The 20,759-nt window shown below is 37.3% G+C and overlaps 2 protein-coding genes across 3 annotated transcripts; both read right to left on the bottom strand.

Annotated features, from left to right (window-relative positions):
• Nucleotides 1-6: 6 nt before the first annotated feature.
• Nucleotides 7-7,212, bottom strand: chata (choline O-acetyltransferase a). 2 transcript variants are annotated; one of them, XM_052572096.1, is made up of 15 exons: nt 7,007-7,212; nt 6,585-6,696; nt 6,016-6,207; nt 5,782-5,900; nt 4,923-4,976; nt 4,651-4,831; nt 4,324-4,501; nt 3,946-4,115; nt 3,747-3,847; nt 3,334-3,462; nt 2,510-2,632; nt 2,301-2,439; nt 2,104-2,166; nt 1,813-1,950; nt 7-1,673 (listed from the first exon to the last, which is right to left on the bottom strand). In XM_052572096.1, the coding sequence occupies exons 2-15, from the start codon at nt 6,630-6,632 to the stop codon at nt 1,395-1,397; spliced, it is 1,914 nt and encodes a 637-aa protein (XP_052428056.1). In that variant the 5' UTR covers nt 6,633-6,696; nt 7,007-7,212; the 3' UTR covers nt 7-1,394. The 2 variants fall into 2 exon arrangements, with proteins under 2 accessions (XP_052428056.1, XP_052428055.1); XM_052572095.1 differs by having other exon boundaries at nt 6,585-6,693.
• A 762-nt stretch (nt 7,213-7,974) lies between these two features.
• On the bottom strand, nt 7,975-10,568 carry slc18a3a (solute carrier family 18 member 3a). Its single transcript, XM_052572097.1, has one exon. The coding sequence runs from the start codon at nt 10,057-10,059 to the stop codon at nt 8,515-8,517; it is 1,545 nt and encodes a 514-aa protein (XP_052428057.1). The 5' UTR covers nt 10,060-10,568; the 3' UTR covers nt 7,975-8,514.
• Nucleotides 10,569-20,759: the final 10,191 nt, after the last annotated feature.

Genomic DNA, 20,759 nt, shown 5'->3' with positions numbered 1-20,759 from the left:
ATGAATTTCTCAAGGCATCACTGTTTTTTATCTACTTCACAATTACTATGATGACTGGATCAACATGTAGGATATACAAATTAGACACATTTGTTTACAGTGTTCACAATATAAAGCATACTCTCACTTCAGTCTTTATCTATGTACATTAGACAGACATCAAGTATTGTTCATTTTTTAGGAATATTGTATAGACCTAGTGTGCAACACATGTCAGTATCATTTTCAGACGTAATATAAGCACATTTTCACATACACAACAATGATTGTACTTTAAAAAAAAAAAAAAGCTTAATTTGACACTGTGATTAAACCATTCTTCTTGGCTTCATATGTTTCTGATATTGCTATATTTTTTTATTATTTATGCAAACTGGCTTGTTTTTAGGACCTTTCAGCATTTCAGAATATGACCAAGTAAGTAAGAATTCTCAATTTATAGAACACATAAAACACAGCACACTTTAAAGCTATAATACCATAGAGTATAAATTATATTGCCTGGTCCTGACATTTTGTTTGTATACTGCAGAATTAAAATAGACTTTGCTATATATACAGATCGTTTTTTAAAAATACATTAAATAAACTTTAAAATGCAATAGATGAGACTCACAAAGACAAAGTTAAATAGCAGCTTCTGGTCCAGTTCCACAGGGTTGTCATTCAGAGTACTATATTTTGACTGGTATCTATAACCATAAGTTATGGTAACTATGACATGACCATAAAAAAACTGGTGTAGATTGTAAACAGCTATAGGTTATCATATCATAGTTTACATGTGCATATTAATCAAGTAGATATAGTACAGCTTTTCAAAGGCAGCATAATTGAGAATGTCATTTTTTAGTACAATTTCCAATTTAGTTTCCGGCTACAAGCATCAAGGCGGCCCTCATAATAATTTTTCAGTGTTGTTGATAAAACTGTTGAAACATTCTTAAAAATATCTTCTTTTGTGTTCCACAGATGAAAGTGAGTCATACAGATTTGGAACGGCATGTTGGTAAGTAAATAATTACTGAATTTTTATTTTTGGGTGAACTATCCTATTAATGCTGCCTTTGACAGTGTCAACTATTAATATACACTTAGACAGACTGCAAAGCTGGGTAAGATTCTTAGAGTCAGGTCATATTGAAGATGACATAGTTTACTATACAGTATATCTGCTAAATTTCATCTACTCCTTTTTAATTTGTATATGCTCTCATAGGCCAAATAATGCAAAATAACTTAATAGATCTACTTTTGTCAAGTGACTATCTATATCTGTTGGTAATAAAATGGGCCTTGTTTTTGAGAATCTTATTTTCTCCCAAAATGTCAATATTTGTACAGTCACAGTGGTTTCTGCATCTTCCATATGATTCAAATGATGTAGCTTCTCGCTATGACTTGCTTCCATTCTTCATTACCTTGGTATTTCCGTCCATCTTTTCCGTGGCGTCAGTTGGTTTAGCTTCACTGTTGCATTTTAGGCATAGATCTTGCATTTCCTTGAGGCACCCCTCAAGAGTCTTCACAAACAAATCTGAGCTGGTCTCGGCACTGTCACGGAAGCTTGACACGCAGAAGATGATGTGGTCCGTCTGAGGATTGTAGCAGGCTCCGTAGCCATTAGGGACAACAGGACCATAGCAGCAGAACATCTCTTCAGTGGTAGGAACCTATGCAAAGACAAGGGTTTTTGAACAAACAGATTGGTGATCAAGTTAAAAAAAAAAAATCTACATATATTAAAATAAAGATGTATGCACAAATCAATTTCGGACTATCTCATGATTTCAGTTAGGGTTTGAAGTGAACCTGGCTTGTAGAGAGAATGAAGTGGATGCTGGTGGCATAAGTTGTATCAGAAAACAGCTCTGGCTTTTCTAGTTTCAGCTCCTTGGCAATCTCTCGCAGTCCCAGCAAGTGATTGTCTATTGCCATCCCAGTGATTGCCTGTTTCCAAAGAGTGGACAAGCAATATTTTATTGTAGAGTGGACACACTAAATGACATATGACAATCACAGTTTGATCATCACAGTCAAACATCCCTGTAACTGGCAGATTGTGTAATTGTAGTTTCAAATTCAGTTGTCCGTTTCACTTACTAGAATTGTGTAATTGGTTTGGGCTTTAATGGCAGTCCAAAGCAACGCCATTTTCTCAGCATCCTAAATAAAAAAAGACAGGTTATTAAGCTACTCCTGTTTTGACAATACGCATGGCATGGACTGCAGATGAGCTGACGTTTCAAAATTCAGAGAAGTTTGAATAGAATACAATGAAAACAGACTAAACTACATACAGTGGTTTTGGAGCTATTTGCCATAGCTTTCACAAATGCTAAGGCCTCAGGTGTGGAGGAGCGAATGTTGTCAACTCGTCCTTCTTGAAAGCGGCGTATTGATGCACTTTCATAGGTGGGCACTAGACGTCCATGACATCTGAGTGCAAATAAGACATAAGTCTTCACTCTGTATTACTAATACATCTTAAATTAAAGCGAAGACTGACCTGTAAAATGTAAACTGGAGGGCAACTTGAATATAAGCATCAGGGCTCATTTTCTGTTTCTTGATGAACTCTTTGCCATAACCAGTGAATTTGTTGACATTCATGTCCAGATTTTTCACAAGTCTGTGGAAATTAACAGTTAATACACTACATAGTTTGGGGTCAGTACTATTTCTTTTTTTATGTTTTTGAAATTCTCTTTTGCTCACTTTAATAAAAACAAAATGTAATATTGTGAAATTTATTACATTTTGTGTACAGAACTGTTTTCTTTTCTGATATATTTTAAAATACAATTTATTCCTTTGATAACAAAGCTGAAATTTCAGGATCATTACTGTGTGTCAAGTTAGAAATTATTCTTGTATGCTAATTTGCTGCTCAAAGAACATTTCTTCTTATTATCAATGAAAAGAGTTGGAAACTGGGATGCATTTCAGGATTCTTTGAAACAGCATTTGCAATAGAAATCCTCTGTATAACTTTTAGAAATGTATTTCACTTTTATTCTTGTCTGTCACTTTTTGACAATTTAATGAATCCTGAATAAAAGTTTTTTTTTTTTTTTTTTCAAAATAAACATCTTATTGACCCCAGACCTTTTAACAGTACTGCATGCAAGAAACCAAAAATACTAAAACATTTATTGTATTTTACACTATTTATTTGTAAAAATTGTATTTATTTATATGAGCAATTGAATAAATAACTTTGATGGCTTCTAAGATATGCTTTAATAGGATGAGCAGTGTTTAGTGTAATAAATGGCATGCTGTCAGAATGAGCTTTACAGACCCTGTTGTATCAGCTGAATGTTGACATACCTCTGTAATTTGTCTGCTGAGGCTGTGAGGAACACTTGGATATCTGGTGAGCATTTCCAGCGCAGTCGTCTGGGGGCAGGAAGCTCACTCATGCTGGCTGCCCTCACAAGCTTAGAAGGGCTTCCTCTCCTATGAGAGAAACAATCTCATTGCATCTTCGCTAGCTTAGTTGCTATACTCAGGCTGTGGGCATATATCTCAAGTCGTCTCATTAGAGTTTTCCATCTCAGTCTCTTTGGCAAATACATAAATGTAACTGTGATGTGCTAGTGAGAATAAGCATGCAGAAAGATATTACAGATTCTTTCAGAAGTGAATGTATTCTTTGCATTTGCCAGACCAACAGTGCATTCTGGGTAATCAAGAGTTGTTTTGAAATTAATTTCAACGAATGAAATAATAATTTGGCTTACATGTATCTCAGAAGATATTCTGAACATTGCACGAGCACTATTCCTTCAAAAGGGGAGTGTTCACATACAACACCACAGCATCCATCTGCACCTATTACAAACTGAAATCGTTACAGTCGTTTAATTTTAGAATACATTTTTTCAGGGTCATTTGATCAATGCAATTTGATTCCATCCTTGTTTGTTTTGTTTTTTCTACCTGCATGGGCTTGTCATACCAGCGATTGCCCCCATTTTTGTCCATCCCCCCTCCGTGGAGCATCAGTAAAGCTCGGTTGGTATCAGTCAGTTCAGTGCCAGACGGCTCGTCCAAACACACCAGACACAGACAGCGCTCAATCATGTCCAGAGAATCCCTGTTGGTAGAATCTGCACCCGATTGAGAAGTGTTACTTTTCATGTGTGTGAATTCCATTAACCTGTGCAGAACTTTTTGTTTCATCAGGGGAATTTATAGTTGTGAGAGAGCTGCTTTTCCAGATGAAGTCAAGTTGTTTTGTTTCTTAACATTTTGATGTCACATTGCAGGTCTAATAGCAGACACAGCTTGTATAGTTGAGGATAAATGAAGTCTGACCTTTGATCAGCACGCTGCGAGCCTCGGCCCACTGTGTTCTGCCATCTGATGTGAGCAGACCGATTGGAGGCAGACGCTCCTCTTCAATGTCTGCCATCTTTCTGATTCGCTCCAGTTGAGTATAAAGGTCTTTTTCATTCAACCGACGGAAGTTTATCACCACGTCGAGAACAAAAAACTGGTATGGCAGAAAACACATTAAGTCTTTGTCTTCACTGTTTGATTAGGTCTTTTTAAGACTCATTTTAAAATAAAGATTAAGAACAAGCAAAACAAAAAATAATCATCAGATATAGTTCACTACTACGTAGATGAAGTAATACCTACCTGATTCTTACAAGCCACTATTATATGTTCAGGCTCAGGCATAACTGTGCTCTTCTGAGCCACTAAAGTGTCAATTTTTGGCCCTGGCAGACGGTAGGAGGTGAAGACCTTATTGTACTGATCCATACACAGGGGCGTCCCAGCCAGCTGCCCACGAGCATAGTCTACAGGGAGGGCACGTCTGCAATGAGCAGCATACAGCCCTGTTTAGAAAACTATGCAATTAATTATGAATGAAGTTTGTTTTGTTGAAAACAAGGAGTATAACCTACCCATCTATAAGAGATTTATACTCTAATACACCAGAAATGAGATGAGCAGCAAATCTGTAGAGGAAAAACATACACATTAGTATTTCATTTTTTTTTTTTTAAACAAGACTTTTATGGTTGTTTATTTGATCAGAAATATGATAAAAACTGTAATATTGTGAAATATTACAATTAAAAATGGTTGTAATTTGTAATTTAATGGTTGTAAAGTTGCAAAGCTGGATTTTCAGCATCATTACTCCAGTCTTCAGTTTCACACAATCATTCTAATATGCTGATTTGGCACACAAGAAACATTTATTATTATTATCAGTGTTGAAAACAGGTGTGTTGCTTAACATTTTTTGTGGAAACTAATACATTTCACCAAAATTAACCAAAAGAAGCTAATCCAAGACTGATGCTTAACATTATTACTTCCTTTAATACAAAATGTGTAATAATTTTGAAAAACATAACCTATTCTATAATAAGCCTAAAACAGAAATGTCCATCGTAGGATGTATTGTTTCCATTTTAGGACTGAAATCAACATCAGCTTATGAAGGAAGGGAGACTTTGTGCACACGTGTACTAATCTGTAGATGAAACTCTCCAAAATGAGAAATGAAGTTTTAATTAATGTGGCCCTTAAATTACGTTGCCGTATGGAGCTACACAGTTGTTGTGTAGATGAAATCATGCAGTGTACATAGCTGACAGTTTGCATAATCCTAATGCATATACGATATCCTTAATTTATGTAGACATCTGCATTTCCATTTAAACAAATTTATATCAATGAAGACATGCAGTGGTATCAGTCATCTCAGTTTATATGAGTAAAAATTGTCCCGACTGTATCCCCAGAGTCCCGTACCTGAGGGTATCACTTTGACTCGTGAAGTTCTGCTTGGGAAAGACCATCACAGGACTGGAGTTGACAGGTAGTGCTAATCTGTTGCTCAAATACATGTCTTCAAGCCAGTAGTCATACACCTTGGACAGTGTTCAAAAAGAGACAATTTTTAAAACATATTTAACAGACAATGTAACTCCACATTATAACCAAAGTTGCTTACAGAAAAGTATTAGCAATTAATGCAGTCCTTACCCAATTGGCCTTATTTTCACTTCTCTCCAGTAACTTTTTCTGAAGACATTCTCCAATCCCACCAGGTGCTCCAAATTTCTCTACAATTACCTTTGTCTTTTTGAACTGCTCCTCTGGTATTAGGTGACTCATGCACTTCAGGTACATGTCCAGTGTTTGCTGCAAGGGTGGCACTGGGAGCTTCGGGAGGCCCTAAATCGAGATCATGACCAGAGCTTTAGTGGGATTTATTAACTTAAATTTCAGTGTCAGGGACAGCTTCTACTTAAGTAGCATTTGTTTCCTTGATCTTATGGTATTTGTTCTTAAGTTAATGAGTCACTTGTCTAATTATAGAGTCTTAGTAAATCTTTCAGGCTTCAAATGATCCCAGATAAGTATTATATTTAAATAATTTTGCCCTGTGTTTCACCTGGCTGGATATAGATCATCTCTTTATAATGGCATAAAGCTAGATCATGTGTGTTTTGAATGCAGTACTGTGGTTAACAATGTTGTTTGTAATCATTATTAGAAACATAACATTGTTTACATTTTACATGCAAATATATAATAGTATTTTTACTTACACTTGGATCTCCCACATCTCTTGCTTGCTCCCTTTTCAAAACCGGCATCCTCAGAGTGGTAGAAGTTCAGTCAAGAAAGATGAAAATCCACTGATAATTTTCCCAGTTTCTTCTAAAACAGACATACAGGTATGAGAGAAAGCTTGCATTGCAAATAGTTTTCAACATAAAACTTCACAAAAAAATAAAAATAAAATAAAAATGCTATTTGGATTTTTTTTTTTTTCATCAGCCACATCAGTTAGACAGAGCTATGATTCCATGCCAACCTGTAACAATATTAATTAGAAGTTTATAAAGACATCTAATCCAGATTATTTTCCTCTTGAATTCAAATTAAGCAGAAAGTCTATTATAACTTTTTAGTAAGTCCTTATTTAATAAGTCTGTAAGCATATTGTGTAAACTTAAGAAATACTCACCAAAATGTCATACTCTTTGTGGAATCCGATGTCTCCAAGGATTTATCCAGATTCATAGTTCCGTCGTTTTTTTATTAAGAGGAATGTGCCGTTAATGTTGTGCGTTAACTTGTTTCAGGCTGCATACTTGCGTCCCATTCATTGCAAGTCAGGAGCTCCTTAGGATGCTCCTTAGGAAAGATGCTGAAGGAGCGGTACCTTTCTCAGACTCCACCCACTAAACTCCATTCGCTCGATGCCGCATCTGCCAGCCCACCTCATACTTTAATTCGAGTCCTTGAACAAAATTTATGAGCACCCTTCCAAGTCTCAGAGAAGAAAAAATATCCGTACACGAACGCGCTCGATAATTTAATTAAAACGAAAAGTGGAGAGGTTTATTTATACCCTCTTGCACCATAAGCAATAGTTTGTCTTATTTTAAATAAATAGCTTCGATTTTTGCCTCGTGTACATTTTTAGATTAACCATTTTGGTTAATCGCTTTATATTTATGAATCTTTCTTTGGAGTGGAAAGAAAAGTTTTTTTAAGCACAGTTCAATATATATGCTATATATTTGCTCCCCACCACAGAGGACCCTGTTACACAAGAATTTCATTTCCCGTGTGTTTTATGCATGTTTATAAATATGCATGTAGTAGCCTAATTATATTTGTAACAATGTCCTATTTATGCACGTTATATCGTTTTATGAATAATTTCGTTTCTTTTTTGTTTGTTGGCTCTTTGATGCACTAAAACTAAAGTTCTGCCTACCGCGGTATTGCATTACGTTGAACATTAATTTGTATTTTATAAATATCAATAATTACTAATTTCCTTCTTTTTAAAAGAAAAATAACATTCAAAACTAAAGAAATTTAAATTTCAGTGTATATATATATATATATAAATATAAATATGTGAATGTATCTGTTTAAAGCGTTTAGATGCAAGTAGTCACAGAAAAAGCTCACAACACGGCGTTTCACATATTTTCTTTTAATTATGTACATTTTATATGCACATATGTACACCATTATATCCCATAATATACAGTAATGCATTCCAGAAATACACCCTAAACATTTAATACTTGAAACAGACACTGAAAAGGCAGGATTCACACCAGTTCCATCATTTTTTCATAGAAGGTGTCAGGTGACATTTTGCATATTATTTGTAACAGCACAAAATCGGCGGAATAACTTCAACGAAGGCCCATTTAATACGTACACACGCATCTTCATATTTAATATGTTTGCACCATATTTATATCCCTGAATACAATTTAATACAGCGGAATACTATACAATGAAATTATTTATTCTTACACTTCTTCTATTGGAGAAAAAATATTGAGCTCATCATTTCAGTAAATAGATTAAATCGTAAGACTGTATGCCGTTCACCAACAGTTTTCCTCGGGACAATGAGTAACATGTAAATGAGTGGATGAAAAACATTTATATTCAGCAGAGGTTTTAACAGGATTGTAACATATGAACTAGAACGGACTACTCAGATTATATGTATTCTGGCTCAGACGTCTCTTCTTCAGAGAAGGACTTTGATTGTCCAGCAAATGTCCCGTTCTCGTCGATGGGCACGCAGTTACCGGATGAACTGTAGCCGTGCTTCTTTCTTTGGCGTTCTTCCATTCTGATGGTGTCGTACAGACCCGTGGCTCCCTCCTCCAGTAACATGTTTCTCTCAGAGTGAGATGGTTTCATTAAGCTTACGTTGCGCAGGAGAAGCAAGGCAGGTGCGTAAAGTACGTTCGCCAGACCCATGCCCAGATTGAGCTGCACAAAACCGAGATCGTGCACTATTTTACCGGCCACGATGGGACCCAGAGCGTAGGCAACACAGTAGGAGATGTCTGCAATAGCGTACACACTACCGTACACAGACACGTGACGGACGTCTACGAGAAAAGCGAGCGTGGGTAATAAAGCTGTGTCTACCAGTGCAATACCGAAACAAATACCACACAGGGGGATTATCAGCTGCTCAAAGGTTTTGCACGCCGGCACAATGCAAGAGCTGGCACCAATGATGACCATGCCAAGCGCCCCATAAAACCACTGCAAGTGTGGATACTGTGCTGCCAGCTTGACAGTGATATAAACACCTAATATGTGAGGGAAAAAGGCCGGGAGCCAGGTGAGCCCAATCTCCCACTGGGATGAATGCATGGTCTCCTCCATCCAATTGGCGATGGTGGGCTCCAGGAAGGCAAGAGGGATGTTACATGTGGTCAAAGCTCCTGCCACAACTGCTATGTAGGGATCAATCATTAGTTTGTAAATTGGGGTACCAACCGGCATATTTTCTCTAGTCCTACTGGAAAAGGGCTTTAGGACAGTCATGCATAGTATACCGTCTGCCAAACATATACAGGCGAGCACAAGGAACGGCACACGTTTGCCCACGAACTCGTACAGTACCCCTCCAAACGGGGGCGCCGCCAGGCTTCCGAACGAGATGAACGCGAGGGCAATGCCCAGCGCGCGGCTTCTCTCTGCCTCCTCCGTGAACTTGTCTGCGATCATGGCAATCCCAGAAGTGTCTGCGAACGCCGAGCCGAGCCCTTGCAGACTCCGCGCCACGAACAGAGTCGCGTAGTTCTCGGCGAAGCTAAAAATGCACGTCGAGACGAACATGATACTGAGTCCAATTAAAAGTGGGATGTCATAGCCGACTCGGTCTATGAAAGTTCCGGTCAAAGGATTGACAATGAGCTGCAAAATGGCTTTTGAGGCGAAAAGCACGCCGATCTGCAAGTCAAAGTTCTCGTTTTGCGTGCTGTTGGTTGAAGAATTACCCGTTACATGATGCGCCTGCTCTGATTCGCTCTCTAAGCGCGCTAAATAATCGGGCACAATTGGCACGATGACCATGTAAAGCATATTGTCTAAAAGAAGTGCCACACAAACTATGACTAGAATAATCCTTCTTTGTCGCTCGGGGTCCTGGATCGCGGATCCTAACTGTTTAGTTCTTTCCCCCATCTCTGATAGTTTAACGGCGGCGGTTTGAGCCAAGCCACCCGATTCCTCCGTAGCCATGGTCCACACTTTGGTCAGTTCAAGCAAAAGACTCTTAACTCTCTACTACACTGTGCTTTTCTCCCACAGAAAGTCTGCGCACATTGGGTTGTCCAGCACTCCCTGAATAGTGAAGCCTAGGCGCGCGGACCAACTTTTCCTGCTTTACCTTGCAGTCCTTCGTTGCGCGTGCATTTCCTCTCTCGCGACTGCTGTCAGGCAGTGTTGTTTCATCGTATTCGGGTGAGGGAGCCGAGTCAAAAACTCAAAGTCAGGTCAAAACATTCGCCTTCTTGGTTTTCTCCTTCTTCACGCTGTCATTGTAGCAGGACGCACGGAGTGCGAATGCGCATGAATAGATGAATTCACCTGTAGCGCGATGTCATCATTTCTCCTCAGCTGTCTTCTTATTGATGCCACCCAATGCAGATGCGCTTACATGTTGATTCCTTTGGAATCGCTCTTCTTTTTTTCCCAAGGATGTGACGCACTGTTTGCTACCCCCTCAAGTGGTTCCCCGACCAGCTGGGTCTTTTATGCTCATTTAACACGTCAAGCCACTACCCAGTAACGCCAGGCTGTGCTGTGCTGTGCTTTATAACTTTCTAATATTGAGCGAGCTTCTGTAACTGCTTAGGACCACAAACCTTAAGTCAACGAGCTCGACAGATATGCTGACTGCGAGGAAGATGACTTCTAGTGCTATTTTAGTAGTTCTGTAAGAACTCACTCTCTCACTTACTCACTGAGAAGTTTACTGATCACCATTTGTTTTTGAAAAAGAAACCATACGCTTTCATTTGTTTTAATAAACATACTCTCGAAAGTTGTATGTTAATAAACCAGACAGGTTGTATTATGTATTATTGATTACATTTCAAAATATGGTTTTAGGTTTCAGTCCGACGGAAAGGGAGAAAGAAAAAATCGAAAAGAAAAATTACGCACACAATGTGTAATCTACCCCTTACACCTAATGCATAGTTTAGCTGAAGTGGAATAATTGATGTGTAATCATGTCATGCAAGTTTAAAATGGGTTTAATTTGTTTGATCAAAATTTTTATTATGATGAGGGACGATCGTGTAGAAAATCAAAACGAGCATTTCTAATATATCTATAGAATGTATAAGAGAAGATATAAGAGAAAAGCCATTTTATTAAAAAAAAAAAAAAAAAAAATGGCAAACAGTTTTCCATTTGATACATTTTATGTATTGTTTAAAAATCAGGTCATTGAATTTCAGCACCACAGCTGGTTGGACAGCTCCTCATCTTTTGCAGCTAAGATTTATCAGCTGTAAACTGTGAAGATTTGTCCAGAAGCTTTTAAGGTAGAAGTGACAGGAATAAGCATTGTCATTTTTAAAAATATTTTTTTCCTTGCAGTTGACTGACAGCCAGGATGTATAGTTTGCGCTTGTATGCTATATGATCAGTGGTTTTAGTGATAGTGTAACGCCATCTGCTGTGCAAACACGGGAGCGAACTCAGTTTGGCATTTCCTGCCCTCTGAACAACACTAATAATTGGGGGTTAATGACATCTAGTGGTTTATTTGATGTACTGCAGCGGGTCAAACCTGTGCCAAATGTGAATCTGAACATAAGGTCTTCCAGTTTTTACAGAAACAATGTTGATGTTGGTTGATGGCTTGTGATACAAATTTAACTTAAAAGCCTACTGAAATCAGAAAAAAGCCTGTTAGAGCTATGGTTGATACTTGTTAGTGTTCTTGTTAAAGAATAATCAAATTCCAAAAACGAAGTACTTGTAATTAGATTTACATTTTAAAATACTTTTACATTTACTTTTTTTTATTGATCAGATGATTGCATATTATTCACACAATAGCATTAAATGATTCAAAATATATGTATTTTCCCTATTTCTTTATTTCCATCTTTTAAATGTTCCTCTCTCAAATAGCACACCACTTATATACATTCAGAAAGTCTTCCAGTTTTGTGGCATCTCAGTTTTCTGTGTAATTATAGCCACTTGACTAGTGAGTGGTCTTTGTGTGAATGTCCACAAAACATTCAAAGACCATTCACTAGTCAAGTGTCTATAATTACACAAAACAATTTAGAGATTATACAACATTCAAACTCTGGATTTACAAAAATCATACCAATTTAGTGCATTTCAGCATTGCATTAGCTACCCATGAACACATTCATTTGTATATGAATTAGCACTCAATAGGTTATTTAAACACATCTTTGAATGTTAAATGACATGTAGGCCAAGTATGGTAACCCGTGCATTTAACCCATCCAAGTTCACACACACACACACACACACAGCAGTGAGTAGTGAAAACACACACTGTGCCATTTTTCCTGTAGTGCCTGGGTTAGGTACATGCCTTGATCAAGATTACCTCATTTGTGGGTATTGAGAGTAGAAGAGAACCCCCACCTACATTTTCTGTCAGTACCAAGTATCAAACCCGCAACCTTCGGATGACACCTCTGGCTCCCAATGAATCATACATATATGCTGAATATGCTGAACAACAATGCAAAAAATTTAATGCACTATAACTTTATCCCTCTCAGCCTCATTTCCATTCCTGTCAAAAAAATAAATAAGGCTATCCTGGTTAAGGTCTATTGGCATAGAAATCAGCAATTAATTGAATGATGTTGTATTAACTCCTACCACAAGATGGCTCTTGTAAGGCGTACAGGCTCAACATGCTGTGTATAATATTAACATATGGCGTGCGGTGGTGATTTGAAATGGGGAGGCCCATATATATTTGTGTGTGTGTATAGGTCCCTGTTGCACTTAATGTTGTCACATTTTCCTGGTTAAATAAATATTACATAAATATAAATATTTATTCTAAAATAATAACTAAGGCCAGTAACAATTTTAACTATATTTTGGAAACAATCTACAATAATGTTTCATTAATTAACATTAGTTAACTACTTTAATTAACATGAACTAAGAATAAACAATAGCCTACTTCTACAGCATTTATTAATCTTAGTAAATATTTCAATTTCAGCATTTACTAATGCGCTATTAAGATCAGAAGTTGTGTTTGTTAACATTAGTTTATGCATTGTGAACTAACATGAACTAGCAATGAACAAGAGTATTTTTATTAACTAATTTAAAAAAGATTCATACATAGTGTAATAAATGTTCATTGCTTGTTCATGTTAGTTACATTAAATGACACCTAATTGTAAAATGTTACCAATATTCTTTTTATTTGTGAACTGATGTTCTTTTTAATAGTCAACTTATTTCAGGTTTTCATCATAAAAGCTCTGTAAACACTGCCACAGACACAAAGATATATCTTTTCATTTCATCACGCCGAATGCTTACTAAAAACTGATGCAGTCATCACGTTTTCAGACTATTTCAAGTTTTATTTTGATGTGACACAAAGTAGTGGTATCTAAGTGGGAGTTGTTTACTTTATAATTATTCAATAACGCCATATTTTTCTTCATTCAGACCAAGAGGTCGCACGAAAAAAAGAGTCAAGATTTATTGCATAAACCAATCACATTCAATCATAACTGATCATATCCAATTATAGTGCGATGGATTTCCTCCTCTCATGTGACTTTGCCCATTTATTCTCAATTACAACCCAGAAAAGTCACGGCACACTAAGGGGTCTCTGTTGTAAGTCTATGGACTGAAGGGAGGCAAGCCACCGCTGTAACTTTAAATTTTAAATTGTTGCTGTTGGACAGTGTTACTTTCCAATAAAATTACTGACTTTTATACTTTTAATGCCATGTTTAGTAATCTACATCCAGATTTGCAACCCTTAATATCTCCACGCTTAGTGGAAAAACCCGCTAACTGGCTGATTAATTGGGAACTCGAAACGTCGATATCGCCTGCATACAAAAAAACAAGGGGAAAATGCGCTAAGGCGAGAGACATAGGGGAAGGGTATAAGTTCTACTACTATTGAGTAACAAATAGCCAAAAGGGATTGGTGATCCTCATCAGTAAGAAGCTGCACGACAACGTAGTTGAGGTCCGCTTCATCTCGGATAGCCTCATGTTAATTAAGATCAACACCAGGTCGGTGATCCTGCTATGCCCCCAGATCTGGTGTACTGATGCTGAAAGGGAGGAATTCTTGCACCAGGTCGATGATCACCTTCAATCAATCAACATCAGTGAGCATCTCCTGATTGTCGGCAACCTCAACGGGCATGCCGGTGCTTCGTGAGATGGGTATGAGCAGGTACACAGTGGACAAGGCTATTTAATTCGAAATAAAGAGGGCGGCTGAATTCTCGATGGCACAGAGGCCCACGATCTGGTTGTTGCCAACACATTTTTTAGAAACGTCACTCCCATCACGCCACTTACACCAGTGGCAGACGTTCGACTCAGATTGACTATTGGCTTGTATGATGATGATGACCAGCCTGTTCAAACACTCTGGGCAAATGTGACCAAGAAGATCCACGATGCGGCAGGAGAGTGCCTTGTTATGACTAAGACAGGATGACCATTCATCGACAAACAGGTCTGATGGTGGACCAACGAAGTTCAAGAAGCCACAAAGGCAAAGAAGGTGGTGGTGTGTCTCTCGGGCAGCCAACAACTGGCAAGAATACCAACGACTAATGTTGAAAGCAAAGAAGATAGTGGCTACCGCAAAAGCCTGGGACTATGCTGAGCTCTACGCCCAGCTTGATACCCCCGAAGGAGCAAGCCAAATCTACAAACTTGCAAATTCTCACCATCACTTGACCCTGGAAATTGGTCAGGTAATGAATATTAATGAGTCCTCCTCAATCCCCCCACTATTTTGCAGCACTTGAAAGAGTACTGCAACTAGGCATGCAATGAGGAATTCTTTCATCCACCGATCACAAGTGCTGCCCCTGTCTCTGGCCCGGTACTGCTGATCAGCCCTGCTGAGATTAAGCTTGCTATCAAAAAGATGAAAAACGGAAAGGCCCCGAGACCTGATGACTTTCTTGCTGAGGCGTGGAAGCTACTTGGACACCGAGATGTTGAAGGGTGATCATCGACAAGGGTGCCAATCCTTCAGCATGAGCTGCCAGTGTTACAGTCCTGATCTGGAAAGGCAAAGGTGATGTCAGCAAATGCACCACTTAGTGCCCAATTTGCCTGCTTTGCCATGCCATGAAGATATTTACCATGTAATCGACACCCATCTCTGAAAGATCGTCTCCATTAGCCCCAATCAGTGTGGATTTGTTAGAGGAAGCGGGACTACTGATGCAATCTGTACCATCAAGCTATTGCTAGAGAGGCACATAGAGAAGAACCAGCCAGTTCACATGGCCTTCCTCAATCTTGATAAGGCATTTGATGGCATGGAGAGTACATATGGTGGATTCAGTTCCTCTATGGCAATACCACTTGCATTACATGCCCCACCGGCCTGTCCAAACCATTCCCGATCAGCGTCGATGTGCACCAGGGATCTGCCCTCTCCCTGCTTCTGTTCATCCTTTTCATGAACACGGCCACAGCGGATATTCAGGTGCCTTAGCCCTGGTCAGTTCTATTCGCTGACAATATCTTCCATGCTGACAAAACCCATTGTGGGCTTGAACGTCAAGTGAAAGATTGCACCTCAACATCGAAATTGATGGAAAAATTAGAGTTACTGGGCAGCCACTGAACAAGGTTACTGAATTTAAATATCGTGGTTCGATCATTAGGAGTGACAGTGACATCCTCTTCGATGCCCGTGCATGGATCAACGTGTCGAGGCTCAAATGGCAACAAGTTACAGGTGTCCTCTGTGACCACCAAATTCCCATAAAACTCAAGGGCAAGATCTACAAAACTGTCATATGCCCAGTCGGGCTATAAGGTTCCGAATGTTGGCCAGCCTCCACTAAGCACGAGCAGATCCTCCATGGTATGGAGATGAAGATGCTTCGTTGGTCTCTCAGTCTCACACGATTGTACTGTGTCAGGAATAAAGATATTAGAAGGCACATGGGCATGGCGCCCATTGTCAACAAGATGCGTGAAGCCTGACTCCACTGGTGTAGCCACATTATCAAAGGCGGCAAGGATACAACAGCCTACCACCTATATATAAATGTTTGATTTTACTTTATAGACAAAGTGGCATAATTTCATAAAATGTATTAAATTAAGCATAAACAAACCCACACAAAAAAGAAAATAAATATGTGGTGAGGGAGGCAAGGTTCAGCGAGGTCTGCAGCGTGAGAGAAAGTTGGGATTAAGTGGGTCAAATGCAAATGACAAACACCTGTATCTGATTCCAATAATTGGTGTGGAGAGACCACGTAAGAGCCTGGTAGTGAGCTGGTGGAGAGAGAGAGACATGACTGCTATCTGGTGGGAAGACTGTGCCTGCTCTGGAGAGCCCTGTGAAATTGTTGTATACGAATTGTGCTATACTGAGCGCTGGTAGCGTGATGTTTATGTTTATTTATTGAATGTGAATGAAGTTCACCAGAAGCAGTCCCTCCAACCCTGTCCTCTTCCTTCCGACCAATCGTTGACTTTGTTACAGAATTATAATAAACCTTTGCATCACATGATGTTGTGCATTTATTCAGGGCATGGACTGTAGTGCACTACAAAACATGCATTCAAATGGTCTGTTTCCCCCCTAGGAGCTGTTGTTTTCATGTGCTCTTTCTGTCTTCCTCTCACTCTCTTTTTTAATCCCTCTCTCTACAGCCTGTCTTTGCAGTCTACTCATTCACTGGAAATAATATGGTTTTAATTCCTTGCATTGGCTTGGCGTGAAGCACATACGTCATATCCCCAATCCTTCCTCCTCCTTTTCTTCACTGGATTAGTTCCCTGAGGATCAAAGTTCTTGTGCTGTTCCAGCCTAAAACTCCATTCTGATCTGATCTGAAATCATGGAAAACAAGTTCACCATGTAATCTCCTGTGGTAAAAAAGTATTAATTCATGATGTCGGTGTTTGTTGAAGCAATGTTTACACTCCCATTTTATTGGCTTCAAAAGCTGTAACAAGCTGAAGTCTGTCTTTTATTTCAGTGTTTTGACACTTTTAGATATTTGCTCTGATTGTATTCTTTTTTGACAGGATATTCAATATTCTCTGAATTATATATATATATATATATATATATATATATATATATATATATGTGTGTGTGTGTGTGTGTGTGTGTGTGTGTGTGTGTGTGTGTGTGTATAAAAGAATCACTGAATCTTGAGAAACACATTTTTACAAGCTCGTAAAGTCTTCTTCTTGAGTCTTGTTCAACATTTGTACTTATCTGGTGGGAATGTTCTGAGATGATTTCATTTGTGTTTGATCTTTTAATATTTTTTTTTTTCCATACAGGCCACATTTACATGCACATACTGTATAATATGAGAGTATAGTGTTTGACATCAAACCATGTGTTCTTGTCATGCCAAGTAACAAATCACAGACCTGCTGCACATGTGGACATGTGAAATTGAAATATGCAGGGGGGGGGGGGATTATTAAAAATGTTTAATCCATGCTCCTGAGTGAATAATAAACAAAAGGATTAAACTAACCTTGTTGAGAAAATACAATTTCATTAATGGAGGCTGGCTCAGACAGCAGCCAAGCTAGTCACTTGTAAAATTAACCCAAGATAAGAAATCGTTACACATCATCAGCTCTCTATTTCTCTTTATATTAACAGGCGAAAACATGGACAGGCAGATTCACATTTAAAAGTCATGTTTCCAGATTGGGGATCTGTTGTATGTGACATAAAAATTTAGAGAGACTGAGGAATCTATGCCGCCCATTGTCAACTTGTAGTGAAAATTAGCTTTGATTCTGGAGTCACAAATTTGACAAAGTACTGATAACAATGAAAATTCATTGTTTATTAAATAAATTAAACTCAATTCTGCATTTTTTTTTTCTCAGGCTGGCTGCTTAAGATTTTATTACACCATTACATTAAATTGGCTCAAGTTATTACTAAAAATAATATTTACATTTACATTTAGTCAGTTAGCAGATGCTTTTATCCAAAGCGACTTATAAATTGAGGCAACAGAAGCAATCAAACCAGCAGAAGAGCAATATTATGTTAGTTCTGTGACTAGTATCGGTTAGTCTAACACACGCAGGGTGTGTTATTGTTATTTTTAAATAAAAACACAAGCGGGTCTAATAGAAGTCAAATAGAGAGTGCATATGTTATAAAAATAATAATAACAAAAAATCAAGTAGGTAGAATAGAAATGACTAGACAGTGCTAGTCATAGAGGGCAAAGTGTAGATAGCTTCTTTCGCCGTTTCTTGGAGATGGCTAAACACTCAGCTGCTCGAATTGTTGGGCATATAGCCTGACAAAAATTATTGTGTATCTCCTTTTTTTTGCTTGCATGAATGGACATTGTTATTATTAACTAAAACTATAACAAATTATTTTTGTTAAAGCTAAAATAAAAATAAATATTGGATGAAGAAAACTAAAAACCTAAAAAAAAAAAAAAACTATACAATTTTTTAGATAAATATTAATTTGAGATACTAAAACTAAAACATAAGTAAATTAAAGCCACATATAAAAACTGAAACAATTCAATAATAAAAATGACAAAATCACTAAGAATGTCTAAATTGTAAATTAAAAGGAAAAATATGAACAAAAGCTAATCCAAAACATTAATAAATACTACAAAAGTATAGAGATAGTATTTAAATAATTGATTAATTTATTTTATTTATGGATTAATTAATTATTGATATCCAGGTTTTTCCTGTCTTTTTTTAAGGTCAGATTAAATTACAACAAAAGTCATGTAGGCAATATGCATATATCCCTTTTTATTCCACAATAGTTAATATGACTTTAGCACTTTAAATGACTGAGAACACAGCGCTCTCTAAAGAGCAATGACGCACACATCAGTAATCCAGATTACATTATGTCCATAATCCTTTAAAGTACAATTTCTAAAAAAAAAACCAAAAAACACCAGAAATATTTTTTTACTGTTTTATGTCTAATTGTTCAAACATTATGTTTATTAACACACGGTAGCACAAATTCCCAAAATCTCAATTTGTTTAGTGCTAAATGTAATAAATGGAGCTTGCTTTTATCATTTTTCCACTGGTTTTGTGTTGACTATCACTTGTTGTGAAAACGCTGCCAGCATGAACTGCAAGTTCTGTTGTTATGAGAGACATTTTCTTCCCAATTCCATTTGCTGAACATCTGCTTCAAATGTTGTTTAATCAAATAAAAAATAGATGACTTCTGGCAGCCATTTTGACCTTTCACTCTGCTCTTGAACCTTTCGGACATCTGATCGTAAGCTTGTGACTGATTACTCTGGATTGCAAGGCAGCGGATCAGACACTCTCGATGTCAGTACAATGTGTTACATGTTATGAACTGACTACATACCAAAGAACCGTTTGTATCACATACTGACATCACATGTGTGATTTATTATTTCACTTGTCTAGACCTCAAAGCAAATTCACTTGGATTGCACAAAGCTGTGGACGATTCGTGTTAATATACAGAAAATGTTTTGAAGAATCTTTCCTTTTTGTATTCCAAGTAGAAAAATAGATTTCAAATAACTGGACAATGAGATTCCATATTTATGTCAGTTTTGCATTGGTTTACCTCTGTAAAACCTCTGTATGTTTCAAAATTGCTAACCAGTTTTGTGACTTGGGTTCCCTCCACAAATTTGCCACATTTTTAGATGACATCTGGCTATTATAAAAAAATATTGTTTCATTTTTATAAGCATTCTTTCCATGCACCAGAATCTTTTAGTGGTATGCAAATAAGTGGCCTAAATTAATAATTTGTAAAGTACGCTTTAAGCTTTTAGTTTTAGTAAGTTTTTTTCTCAGTTTGAGTTGTTTTGTGGATATCTGAATGCAGGATCATTAAAATTAAAGAAATAACCAGGCGCATGTAAGTAATATAATATAAATATCAATTTACGTAGAAGCTAAAGCCATCTCTTATGTCAGCAATTATTTGTGACTTCAAAGAAAGAAGGGAAAAAATACACTAATGAGGCCATATAAAATACAAATGATGTAAAGATATTTTAATTTAAAAATTTGTAAAGATGCTGACCATTGTAAGATTTGCAGTTATGGAATGAACATCTTCGTAGTTCTTCAGTTCACTGAAATGTTCAGTGGTCCAGCGAACTCAATTAAGACATAATGAATTAGCCACCAGTGTTTATTTCACTGTTGTGCATCTTGGCCGAGATATGAGATGTTGCTGACAATACATCCACTGAACATTATTCACAGGTTAATGAAAGTGCACTTGAGGAAGTCGAGCTAAATAGCTAATAGTTGATACTACTGTACAGTACATTGTCATATGAGTTGAAAAAGCCATATATATTCTGTATTATATCAGTTTACTTCTATCTGTTCTACTTTTATCCATCAACTAAAACTCAGTAGTTAACTTGTTATGCACTTCATTATGTCAGCATATTATATCATTTTTATTGTGTATTGATTAAGATGTTAAATAAATATTTAGTATTTGTGTTTTAGTGCAAATGTGTAAAAAGAGTGACCTTTTGTCTTTGCATGCATAGTAGTCTGTCATCAAATTATATTCTGGACAAAAAGAAGCTAGAAATATGCACATTTTAAGTCTATTTCTAGCTTGGCATTACAGGCTTCTTTGGCTTGCGATTCTCAGACTCTTTATTGAACATTACATCTGTGAATGTGGA

This window comes from Carassius gibelio, chromosome B13, assembly GCF_023724105.1.
Source record: "Carassius gibelio isolate Cgi1373 ecotype wild population from Czech Republic chromosome B13, carGib1.2-hapl.c, whole genome shotgun sequence".
NCBI lineage: Eukaryota > Metazoa > Chordata > Actinopteri > Cypriniformes > Cyprinidae > Carassius > Carassius gibelio.
The sequence above is the reverse complement of the archived record's forward strand: the minus strand, read 5'-3'. Positions and strand labels throughout refer to the sequence as shown.